Raw genomic sequence first — 13135 nt, forward strand, 5'->3', positions numbered from 1 at the left:
GTTCAAAGATCTATACAGATCTAAGTATTAAGTCTCCTTAAGCTGAAATGCTAAAAGAATACTCATGGCATAGATGGCTAATCTGTGAGATAAGAGAAATTCAACATGCATACTACTTTTCCCCAAAGCTCTTCCAATTTGAAACAGCAAAGCAAGGAAAAAAGTTCATAAAAGTGAATTGCATGGGAAGGAGGGAGGTCCTGAAGAGTAGGCTAAGAATGGTGGTGGAGAAAAATATTAGTTTAGGAATATCATAATGTACTGCAGTGATGCTGCCCTAAGTAGCTCAAGTGCTTTCCTGAATCAAGATTTGGATTTGAGGACTTGCAAAATACAAAGCTAGGGGAAGGGAAGGGTAAGTTTCCATATGGAAACATTTGTTGAGGGTACAGGTACTGGCTGGCAAAAGGGACCCTAACAGGATACATTTTCAAAGAGGACCCATATCAAAACTGGCTGAAAATTGTTGTCAGCATCTGATAGTTCTGTGGTCCTCAAAGCGAAATTAGCTAATGAACTTATTTAGGAAGACTTATGTAAGCAAGCAATATATTATAGATGGGGACAATAACATTCCTCAGAATCTTTCAAGGCAGTGAGAGACTTCTGATTCTTCCAAATGAGACTGGGCAAAACCTATACAGAAGCCATCTGTCAGTCCAAGGTCATTCACCTCTGTAATAAAACACTGCCTGATATAATCTGTCAGATGGTTTTATTGCTTGCGAAGCTGTTCTGTTTGGAACATTGTACTGCAGAAGCGTGAGTAAGAAGACATCAGCTTCCCTGGCACTGCATTTTAATTTCAACTGATGGGACTTTAATGAATCTGATATTAGCACCATCTTAGGCTTAACTTGAAAGCTCTACTAGCTGATTAGAAATCCATCCTGCCATCACTTATGTGCAGGAGTGCCTTTGTTAGCCAAGCAGTTTCTGAGGTATTGAGTGCTCTCAGTAATCACACAAGTGAGCAGGAGCTGACAGTGCTGAGCAGCCTGCAGGGAGACTTGGATGTTTCCCCCATGTGAACAAAACTATGAAAAGCAAAGAAATTAGATAGCGGTGTAATTATAGCATGTATTACAAATTAGACCTATATGTGAAACACTTAACAGGTTCTCAAAGGTGTTTTATGTATGCACATTTGGAGATCACATGGTATCTACGCCCTGAACCTTCAACGATATTAAAAGAGTTGGTGTTTGTGAACTGAGGGTAGTATGTAGCCTCTGATTATTCCTAGTCACAAAACTCAGTCAAGACTAAACACATTCGGATCCTGAGCATTCTGTTTATATTTTAAGAAATTGTGTACATTATCCCCACTCAAACCCTGCTTAATCCCATGGGCCCTGAATAGCAGGATGACAGATATAAATCAGGGTTTGCAGTGTGCATTTAACACCACTGCATGCCTTTTTCTTTTTAGGTCTATGCTATCTCTTACTCAATCTATGCAGTAAGACAGCCCTCAAAGGACAATTCTTTTGTGAAACCATTTATAGTGATTTTTATTGCCAGCCATGCCTTTCAGTTTGAATTTGTACCAGATAAGTGTCGTAGGTGTGGTCGGTTCTGAAAATATCAGGGGAGGGAAGTCTGGTATCTACAGAACCCAGATGAAGAAAAATGAGTTTCCATGTGTGCTTCTTCGTGCCAGTTTACGCTATCACATTTTGTAGCACTTGAGTTATTACTCAGAGACCAACAGACCAGGGAAAGCACAGAGTCATCTAAAGTTGAGTTGTTTAACAACTTATCTTTAAACACTTCTACATCATGTTTTAGTTCTGTCTCTAGTCTCACTGCTAACGCTTAAGGATTACTTTAATTTGATTTGTGTGAACAACCCCTTGGCCTCACAGGTCTTCATTCAGAAACAAACACCATGAAAGTTGCTCTAGGAAACAGAATTACGTGCAGGAGACAACTTCTCTCTTTATTTGCATCGTACACATCAAGCATATGCTAGTGTTACAGAAAGACACTATTTGAAATGCAGAGAGGATGATCTTTGAATACTCAGGAACTCAGGCACACCTGCACCTTTTTAAAGGTTAGTCCTGGCTATTTGGGGAGCTGGCTGCAGTGAAAACAGGGTTTTCCACCAACAACAATAGTGGGTTTCATATCCTAGGCCCTGTCCATCACATGTATGCAGAAGAAATAAAAGTACAGTTTTCTAATGTGTTAGTGTAAAAAAAAAAAGAAAAAAAAATCAAAGCCTTTAGGTTTCTTGGGGTGAGTGACACTTTGTGCTATAGAGTACTGTACTGTCTTTATCCAGAATTCTGTTACAGGTAAGTCTTTTAACTGCAGTGCTGGTGTAAGGGAACATAAATCCCAGGTTCTGTGTTATTTTTTAATTGCCTATGTCAGAACAGCAAAACTTCCACTGACTGCTGGAAACAGCCTCTGTAACTGCTCTTTTTTTAATTCAGAGCAGTTCTTGTAACTCCTCCTTGAGAACGGTTCACCTACCAATGTAGTTATTATTCACAATAGTTATACTCCTGGTACTTGGAGACCAGTCTTTGTGTTCAGTAGAAGAACATTGTGCCTTTTTATTGATTTCAATTGAGTTGCACCTGGGTATAATTAGTCCATGGACTGGAATAAAAAAAACCTGTCCAGTTCTAAAGCATTTTTCCTTTGTTGAAGGTGATTAATTAAAAGTTGGGGTGAAAAGAAAACCTATGATGCCACGAATCCAGAATGACTTTCACCGAGGCTCTTAATTTCATGGGTGACTTATTTTTTTTCCAGTTGTACATGGAAAGGCTGATGCTGAAAGGTAAATGTCTCAATTTTCTCTGCCCCAGGGAGCTGTAGCAGTTGTTGTCTTCTACAAGTGTTTTTTTCTTACTAGAAAGGTCAGAAAGCGAGTACTGGTGATGAGAAATTCTCTAAAGCTGTTTATTCTCGTCTCTTCTAAACATTAACCATCTTCTTACCCTCCTTGTTCCCAGAATTTATCTTGAGGGATTTGTAAAAATGTGTGCTGGCATCACATACTGCGGTAATTGAAATAACATAGGAGCTCTAATGAAAGCTGTCTGGTCTCTACAGGTAACAAAGCCTGGGAAGTAATACTTTGGCTGAAATCCTTTAGACTTGCACAGGACTGATGCTTTAGAGGTGCATAGGGAGGAACGGCTGAGTTACTTCTAGGCCTGAGTCACAACGGCTTAGGTGGATCCTTGTGGTATTAAAACAAGCGGTGTTTGATGCTCACTGTGTTGGAAAAATATAGCAAGCAATGCCTTGTCTTGGCATGGCCTGTGCTGAACAACAAAAGATAATTGTATTTTTGGTGAGCAATATACTCACCAAAACCAAAATGGGAGATTGAGTTTGAATTTGGCTTCCACATATACAGGTGGGGGTGTCTACACGGGTGAGTTCCCCACGGTTTCTGCATGCTGCATCAGGTGCCGGATAAAGGGAGAGGTGAAGTTGTGCACGGTGCTGCAGAAATGCAGCGGGGTCACGCCGTGGAGCCAGCTTGATTCCAGCAAGGCCACTTACCTCCTGCTGCTGAAATGCCTCCTCGGGGTGCAGCGTGCGAGGGCGTTATTCACGCTGTAGCTGAGCTGAGGTGGCTGTGCACGCAGAGCCGTGCCAGAACCCGGCCCAGCTCGGTGGGCGTGCGCCCACCGGGTGCGTAACGCTCACGGTAACACAACCACAGCCGCGGCGGTGCTGGCAGACATCAGCGAGGATCCCTAGGAGGCTCTCACAGCCCTCTTGCCCCACCTCTCACCGTACACAAACCAGCCGTGCGCCTGCACCCCGAGGCGGAGCTGCCTGCCGCCGGCCGCCCGCTGGGGGTGTGAGGGGGCGGCCGCCGAGCGGGGCTCGCTCGCTTCTGCAGGGCCCCGGGGCGGAGCCCGAGGAAGTGACTTCAGGCGGCGGCACGGCTCGGCACGGCTCGGCTCGGAGCATGGCAGCGGCGGCGGCGCGGTCCCTGCTGGCGGCGGGGCGGGCGGGCGGCGGGCGGCGGTGCCGGGCCCGGACCCGGACCCTGCCTGCGGCGGCGGCGGGGGCCGCTCCCTACTGCACCGTGGCCCGGCAGCAGCGGCGGCCGCCGCCCGACATGCGGAGCTACCTGTGGTCGCGATACAGGGAGGCCAAGCGGGTCACCAAGGGTGAGCGGGGACAGGGGGGTACCCGCTGCTGGGAGAAGGGACCCTGTGGGGACGGGTGTCGCTGTCGCTGTCCGCCCCGGGAGGGTTTCCGCGCGTGGGTCACCGCGGTGTGGGGTACGGCGCCGCGCTGCCCGGAGGCGGCTGCGGATTTTGGGATTTTTGCGGATTTTTCTTCCCCCAGCGAGACGGTTTCCCGTAGCGAGGAGAGAGCAGGTCCGGGGAGCCGTCCCCGTGAGGCGCCTGCTGCCACGGGGTGTCATCCGGGGAGGTGAGCGGGCTGTAGCTGGCCCCTGGTTTCAATTTATTTTGCCTGTGCTTCCCCTAAAATACCGTGAAACGCTTGAAGCCGGGGTAGAGCAGTACCACTGCGTGTGGCTGTGGGCACTGGTTCTGGAGGTGCAGGTGCAGTGAGGAAGCCCAGCTCTCCAGCAGAAAGCAAAGGCTGTGCAGAGATGTGTGAGTTATGCGGAAACGTGTGCGGAACCGGGACCTAAAACCCACTGCTCCGTGACCAAAAGCGGCTGCTGCTTGGCAGCTGTCTGATAGGCCGTGGAAGCCACCATACGAAGACGAAATGTTTTAGCTGATTGCTTCTGCCCTTGTTCTGATGGGGCAGAGCGTTACCGAGGTGCTTGCATGTTGCCAGCAGAAAGAGGTAGGCTGTGCATCAGCAGCGTCGGGCAGCAGCGCCTGTCCTGTGCTGGCAGTGCTCATCTGGATGTTGCTTTAGCCTTGCGCGTTTTGCCCTTTAAAAAAAGGAAACAAACGAACAAAAGTGTATTGTATCATAACACAGCCCGACAAGCATGAGTCTTCATTGCGCTGGGGGCAAACAACATTTGCAGACATAAAAGAGGGGCAACGTTTCATAAGTGGAATAGGATGTGGTGTTACAGGTGTCAGGCAGATGCTGTGGACTTTGGATGGTGGAATAAGGGAAAGGAAGAGGAGGGAGAATGCCTTTTATTTTGAATCTTTTTTTCTTTTCCTGTTTTTGGAATTTTTTCCAAACCACACCCAGTGATACTTCAGAGCCGAGGTTAGAGCATAGGGTAATATTAAGAGAAAACAAGGCAGTCAGTGTGTGTGGGTTAGGGAAAGATGAGGCAAGAGCTTCTAGAATCATGCAGAATATTTTATTACCTCCTAAATTCCCAAGTGGCTTCAAGTATCTGACATTTCGTTTTATTACGATGTTAAGATGATAAACCTGTCCTGATTTTTGACCCAGGGTTTATAGCCGCTGGGGATGTTGTCTGCCGGCCAGAACATCTAATAGCTGCAACGTGTTTATACTGTCCATTTTCAGGCAGTTGCTAGTCAAGGTTTTTTATGTGAAATATCTTTGCTCGAAACATGTCAACTCAACAGGCTCCACAGCTGACATTTGAAAAAAATATTTATAATAACTGTGAAGTAGAAAAGGTTGTTGTAACATGGCTTTGGAAGTTCACTTAACTAAGATTGTGACTTCAAGCTAATTAAATGATTCATGGCCCCTTTTATAGAATAAGAGTACTTGCCTTAATAGTAGCATGTCAAATTCCCTTTGATTAATTTTGTTGTCTCGACTGAGCATAACGTTCATCTGCTGCGTTATTGTAAGTGACTGGAGATGGTAGGAGGTAATGTTTTTGTTGAGGCTTATTTTGTTAAATCCCCCCAAATGATTATTTATGAAATACAGAACTTTTCATGTCAGCTTAAGCATGGCACATTGCTGGGATCTTGTTCAGTGAAAGAGATGCTGGACTTTAAATGAAACTTGGAATTAAACCCCGTGAAATTGTCTGAAAAAATCAGGTGTGTCTGAAAGTTGAGTGGTTTCAGATTACCGATTTATTGGGCATCTGTATAAGTTCCTCAGAGTATTGTATCTGCCTGTCAGCTGTGCAGCGATCTAAGGCATTGCTTTTATAAAAGAAATGTTTTCCTTCTGTGAATTGGCCTGAGTTTTAAAATGCAGCATTATTTTTCTAACAGATCTGGAATACCCGCAGCTACCTGCCTTGTTGAGATGGTTTCCTCCCATGGTGGAGCATATAGTGTGTCTGTCCTCAGAGCAGCAGGTGTTGAAATAAGCTCAAGTACCTCCTTCTAGACATATACATAGAAAGTAACTAAACGAGGCATGTCCCCCTTTAAAATTGCCCTTCCAAGAACAGATTTATGATGAAAGTGCCTTTTTTTTCCATTACTAACAAAGGCTGGATTATAAAGATAGTATTCAGGAAGGAAAGGAAGGGGAACTTACTCATAGTTTATCCTTCAGCCTCCTGAAGTTGCTCTTCCAAATTGTCTAAACAAGAAATAAAAACAGCCTTAACAATGACGTTGGTGCAGGTCCTGCAGTTACGGCTGTATGTGAACGGTCTTAGTTTCTCAGTATCCTTTTGATACTCCAAAGATAAGTAATAAAAATATATTAATGGAGTTAACAAAAATTACATGTATTGATTCTGGAATTCCTTGTGAAGCATGGTCCCAAAATGAACCTGAATGTTCGAAGAACGTACGCTTCAAATAAAAACTGTGAGTCAATGAGACTAATTAGGGGCAGCGTTCTCAATAGCATCACATTGCTAAAGGTTAGCTGGCATATTAGTGTGAATCAGTTTGATAATTTCCATCTTCATTTATCTATATTTAGAAATTGCTAATGGATTTTTATTTAAACTACAAGGTTGGTATAACTATTTTTTTTGGCTCTCCTCTGTTCCCAGAGTTAGTTCCTTCAATTATGAGTAACATGCTGAACCCGGATGCTATTTTTTCAAACAACGAAATGAGCCTGTCAGACATTGAAATCTATGGCTTTGATTACGACTACACATTGGTCTTTTATTCTAAACATCTGCACACGCTGATCTTCAATGCTGCTCGAGATCTTCTTATTAATGAGCATCGGGTAAGTGAAAGTATTGGAACTACAGTAAATTTATGAATAAAGAGTATAATGGGTCACTCCGAGCTGAGGGAGACATAACTCATCTTGTCATGCCTCAGTCCTAGCTTGGCTCCTTTGTAACACATTTTGAACAACAGCTACAGATGAACCCCAGAAGTCCTGGTTTATTCTCAGCTACAGTTTTGAGCAGAGGAGAAGCTGGCAACAGTTAGGGAACAGGGTTTATATGTTTATTTATTTATTTAACATAGTGGTGGCAATAGGGTTCTGGTTTTGTTTTTTACCTGATTTTCAATTCTAGTAGTCACCCTAATGATACAAGAAGCTTGAAAGCTGTTTTTACTGTTTTATGCATTGATGTAAGTTCACTGATTAATTTTCATGTGGAATATTTTAGCCCGACTCTTACGAAGTCTGTGATTGTGCTGTGTGCCTGCGAGGCGCTCTGTATGATTCCAGCCGTTCAGCTGAGTTACCTAAAGGGGCAGAGCGTGCAGTGACACCATAATCAGAGGCTGGATCCAAGCGAGATCGAAATAAGTGTTTAGCGCAGCAGTCCCCTAAGAGGGAGCACTGATCTGCTGTCTGGCCGAGCAGCGTGTTTGTATTGGTGACCAGTCAACATCCAGGCAGCTTGGAGCTGGTTTGGGGATGGCCGAAGGTACTGCGTGTCAGGAAGCAAGGAGGGAGATAGATGATTTTAAAGGTTGTGGGGAAAACGGAAAGTTTGCAGGGAAAAAGACTGAAGAAAGCGTGGACTGGAGAAAGTAAAGGTAATTGCAGTATAGGAAGTGCATGAAAATAAAAGACATTAAAACATGGACTAGTTTAATTAATAAAACTGTTTGTATATTTTATGTAACCTAAATGTGAATGTGTGGTGTTATTCTACTTTCATGTTTTAATCCAAAGGTTAGGAGCTATATATAAACATCTATAAATATATCTGGAAGAACAAACAAAGCTTCATGGGCACTACAAGCATACACAACTTGATCCCCCTAAAATTTTGGCACGTCTTGGTAGCAATTTCTGTAGAATGCATAAATGCATTTTATAAAAGGTACTTGGTTCTCGCAGGAACCTTTCCAGTAGCAGTAGGAAGAGAATAATTTAAACATGGCTCAGTCTTTACTATTTGAATGAATGCAGATAGTAAGACCTTTACAGTTCTTGTTTCAATAGGAATCTCTTGAGCTGTAGTGAATGAAGCTACAATTGCTTTCTGAGACAGCTTGCTGAAGTATATCGTCTCTTGAAGTTTGAGGGGCAACAGTTTTTCTTAATACCAACTTCTGGAGCTGGTTAGTGGTTTTCTTGACGTTAATGTTAGCAAAAACCTTCTGGATAGCAGTGTTCACTATGACAGTTACAGTCAGCCTGAAAGATGACCAATTTTGGCCATGGCAGTTTAACGTAATTCATCAGAAATTACAAAATACCTTGTGGGAAGCAAGGAATTTTTGAAGTGCGTCCAAGAGAAGAAACATCAATTTAATGCTAATCTCAGAGGTAGCAGCAGGTGTTGAATGTAAACTCTTGGTCTTGGATTTGTGTCTTTCCTAACATATGGGCCTTGTGCCACCTTCTCTGGCTTGCTGTTTCAGTATATATCGCCCTACCAAGAGTGGTGTTGGGGGCCAAGCAAACAGTGCAATTTTAATCATTATTTTGTTTGTCTTGGAAGGAAGCTTTGATTTGTGTGCCAGGATAGGCTCAATCTTCTTCTCATATGTACTGGCATGCGTGCAAAATGACAGCTTGCCATGAGAATAAATTAAAATAGGAAAGTCAAGTATGCAGGAATTTGAAAAAGTCAAAAATAATTTTTCCTGTTCATACCTGGTTTGGCCACCTTGAGCATGTGCAGTACATTGCAGACTTGAATTGAACACGTTCTGGACCCTCCCCTGATATTTTCCCATGTTCCCTGGCCAAATCTACACATCCTCCCAAACTGTCTTTAGGCTTGCAGTGCTGTTCTTTGTTCAAGTCCTCACCCAGCGTTCTTTGGAACCAATAGTAGGGATGGCAGTTGAGAAGTTGATAGAAGGTCTGTTTTCTTTAAATACGGATGCCTGTGCTTGGTACAAGCATGATCTGCAGCAATTGCAGAGCAAGTCCTTTTCAGCATAGATGCAAACTTTGTGGAAAATGTAGGATTTCTTTATTTTACAAGTAGCTAGAGCCTCTACTGTGAGGCTGCCTAATATACCTATCCTCTGTCCCCCAGGCTTGTAAGAAAGCCATGTACCTATGGAGACTTGTAGGAAAGGTGGAGGATATGCCTAGAGATGTATCAAGTTCTAAGAACAATGCAGATGGTTAATCAAAGAAGTGGACTAGATGATCTTTCAAGCTCCCTTCCAATCCCTAATATCTGTGTTTCCAAGTCTCTGAGAAGGGCGGCTTTCCCAGAGGAATTCCTCCTTCCCAGACCGTCCGTTGCTCTTACAGTTCCTTGCCTTTGCCCTTGGTGGTGCTATCTTCAGGAAGCCTCTGGTTCTTAGGTACCCTTAGGCTGCACTTGCAGGAGGCCAGCAGCGCCTGCGTTGCCAGGCCCGGTTCCCCAGCTGGCAGGCATTCTCCGCTGCCAGGCTTTTAGGAGACTTTTGCTGTCAGCCTTTTCCCCAGTTGGGCCAGGTCACCTCTGTGGCTGCTCCCGTCCCCAACAGTTTCCCATTCCCATGATGACTCCTCATCCCCCAAATGACTTCTCATCCCCAAGTCTCCCTTGGGGACCGGCCACCCGCAGCCGTTCCCCATTAAGAGCAGACATCCCCAAAACAATTTGTGGCGCAGGCAGCGGGCAGCAGGAGAGGGCTGCATTCAACCCCCCACCACTGACCGATGCAGGAATAAGTGCAGGCAGAGGCTTTGCAGGGTGGAAAAGTCAATTTAATACTGGGGTAATTGTGGCTGCTGTCCCCAGGTGAGGCCCTGCTCAGTCTCGGGGCCTGGCCTGCCGGCCCGCGTGGTCACCGGACCCCGGTTCCTCCAGCTGGACCCTTCGCAGCCAGAGTATGTCCCCGAGGTTGTCATCCTCTGGGGACCGTGGCAGTCCGCGCCCCGAGTGCCCCGAGTGCCATGAAAAGCTTCGGGCAAGTTGTCGTGCCATGGGGGGGCTGCGCTCCCTGCGCCTGGGCGAGACGCTGCGGGACCGATAGCTGGAGGGGCTCCTCTGCCGCTGCTGCCGCCGCCCCGGCCCCACATTGTGCTCCAACCTTCTGCGGGGCCGGCGGGACGAGGCGTCGCGCTGGGCGGGCGGCACCAACCGCACGATGGCTATGATGAGCCCGCGGCACATTGGGCAGCTGACCCTTTCGGCGGCCCAGACACGGATGCACTCCAGGCAGAAGGAGTGCCTGCAGGGGTTGATGCAAGCTGGGTTGGACATCCGGCCCAGGCAGATGGGGCACGTCTCGTCCCCGGGGGCCTCCTCCGGCTGCTCCTGCTGTGGCCGGTTCATGGTGCCTGCAGCCGCCCCGGCGTGGAGATGGTCGTCCCCTGTGGGAGGCTGCCCTGGTGCCAGGCGCTTATCAGCAGCCTGCGGGCCTCAGCACCTCCCTTGCTGGTCGCCGGCAGGACCTCGATGCCTTCTCTCGTGTCGCTGGCTGGAGCTCGACGCGTCGCGTGCCACCAGCAGGACTACTACAGATAGAACCAGGAAGAAAATATTCCATCAGCCAATATACATTAGCTTGCTGGGTTCAACCAAGTTGTCTATAGCACTGTGGCAGTAAATATTCTTCGTACGGATTCCAAACATTGCTATTAGGATGGCAAATATGCTGATGATAGGTTATGCTTCACGAGAGTACACTTAGGACAGGTGAGGTACATATATGTATAAGTATTTGATAACATTACCGAAGGACTTTGATGGATCGTGTGCAACAAAAAGGGCTTCGCGTGTGCTTCCTGCAACACCTCCGCCTCTCGCTTTCCAGCAATGGGACCTCGAGCACTCGAGTACCAAGAGCCGGACTGGCCGCAGGCGCGACGCTCAGGGCACTTATAGCCCAGCCACCTTTTGTGATGCCGTAGGGTGACAGTGACTCTGTGGTGGCATCACAAGGGTCTCGGGGTGCCCCTGATGGCAGCACTGACAGAGGTCACCTGTTGTGAGAAACTGCTGACGTGAGATGGCTGCTCCACGCTGACAGGAGCAATGGCTGCCAGGCTGGGGTCCAGGCCAGGAGGTCGGCCTGCGGCCTGGGAACTGCCCCTGGGAGCCAGGGATGTCCTGGAATTATCCCCCACATAGCCAGCGCTGTTAATAAAGAATACCTGCTTTCTAATTACTCCAAAACGAGTCTTGGAAAGTTGCTTTGCTTTTTGCGTTCCACCACTGGTAAGGACAGAACAAGAAACTGAGGAACAACTTCTCACCTGGGGAGGTGGAAATTGGCCAGAGACAGTGGGAACGTGCAGGAGAAATCTGGGGTTGTTTAGAGAAGATCAGGACTCGTGCTGTGGAGGGGCTGCGCTCCCTGCGCCTGGGCCAGGCTGCGGGACCAGTGGCTGGAGGGGCTCCTCTGCCGCTGCACAACAGCCCCAAGCAGCGCTACAGGCTGGGAGCTGAGTGGCTGGAAAGCTGCCTGGCAGAGAAGGACCTGGGAGTAGTGGTTGATAGTCGGCTGAACATGAGCCAGCAGCGTGCTTAGGTGGCCGAGAAGGCCAACAGCATCCTGGCTTGGGTCAGACCCAGTGTGGCCAGCAGAACTAGGGAAGTGACTGTCCCTCTGTACTCGGCTCTGGTGAGGCCGCACCTCGAGTGCTGTGTTCAGCTTTGGGCCCCTCACTACAAGAAGGACATTGAGGCCCTGGAGCGTGTCCAAAGCTGGTGAGGGGTCTGGAGAACAAGTCTTACGAGGAGCGGCTGAGGGAACTGGGGTTGTTTAGCCTGGAGAAGAGGAGGCTCAGGGGTGACCTTATTGCTCTCTGTAGGTACATTAAAGGAGGCTGCTGCGATGTGGGGATTTGTCTATTCTCCTACTTGTCCGGTGACAGGACAAGGGGTAATGGGCTAAAGTTGCGCCAGGGGAGGTTTAGGTTGGATATTAGGAAAAACTTCTTTACTGAAAGGGTTGTTAGGCATTGGAATGGACTGCCCAGGGAAGTGGTTGAGTCACCATCCCTGGAGGTCTTTAAAGGATGTTTAGATGTAGAGCTCAGTGATATGGTTTAGTGGAGGACTTGTTAGTGTTAGGTCAGAGGTTGGACTAGGTGATCGTGCAGATCTCTTCCAAGCTAAATGACTGTGCGATTCTTTGTTTTTACTTCATAGCTATAAGCATAAAGCAGGATCCTTAATTGTTTATCTTTTATCCTTATCTTTTAAATCAAACAAAAAGCCCAGTACCCTTCCTGCTCCTCCCAACAACAAAACCTTCCGAAATACCCAAACCACACAAGCAAAGAAAAAGAAAACCGTATAAACTCTTTTGCATCAAAAATAAGTGCATGTATAAGTGCCCCTCCTGGCTACTGATGATAATTGTTTTTCTGTTTGTCTTTGTGCTATAGAGAAGGAAGAGAGAAGGAAACTGTGTTGTTCTCCAAAACAGATGAATACTGCTTATTTTTATCAGTACATGATTTTCTGGGATGGCAAGGATGTATCTACAGTTCAGCAACCCCTAGGAAGTAATATACTTGGGTCACTGTAATGCTCCTCTGAAGTGACTCACCAGAGTGACTCACCTGGATGGGGCTTAATGCCATGCTCGCTTTCAGGATCTGATCTTTGCGATGTATCTTGGGAAGTACTATCTCCGCAAATGAAAGTCTGATCTTACGTGTAGATGTGTTGTTCAGGTATATTTGTTTTAGGATGTAACATGATGAATACATGAAGAAAATGATTTTAAGTCTCAGTTGGATTTTACTTTCATAATAAACTGCTGGCTGGATGCAAAGTGTCTACATGTTAGGCATTTCCCCTTGATCGGCAGCCATGTGTCTGTACCACAGACAGTACCACACATGCTATGTGAAATTCTTGGAGTTTGCAATCACCAACTTTGCCTTTTTGAAGGCAAAGTTGGTGATTCAACTTAGTTTCAACTTTCAA

General features: G+C 46.6%; 1 protein-coding gene across 1 annotated transcript in view; it reads left to right on the plus strand.

Annotated features, from left to right (window-relative positions):
- The first annotated feature begins 2607 nt into the window (after positions 1 to 2607).
- The window catches only part of NT5DC3 (5'-nucleotidase domain containing 3), a 32875-nt gene continuing 22347 nt past the window's right edge, over positions 2608 to 13135 (plus strand). Inside the window, exons 1-2 of the mRNA XM_048081061.2 lie at positions 2608 to 4151; positions 6875 to 7059. Coding sequence (XP_047937018.1) covers positions 3947 to 4151; positions 6875 to 7059 — 390 coding nt within the window. The 5' untranslated portion in view covers positions 2608 to 3946. The remainder of the gene's footprint in view (positions 4152 to 6874; positions 7060 to 13135) is intronic.

The sequence above is a fragment of the Anser cygnoides genome, chromosome 1, assembly GCF_040182565.1.
Source record: "Anser cygnoides isolate HZ-2024a breed goose chromosome 1, Taihu_goose_T2T_genome, whole genome shotgun sequence".
Lineage (NCBI taxonomy): Eukaryota > Metazoa > Chordata > Aves > Anseriformes > Anatidae > Anser > Anser cygnoides.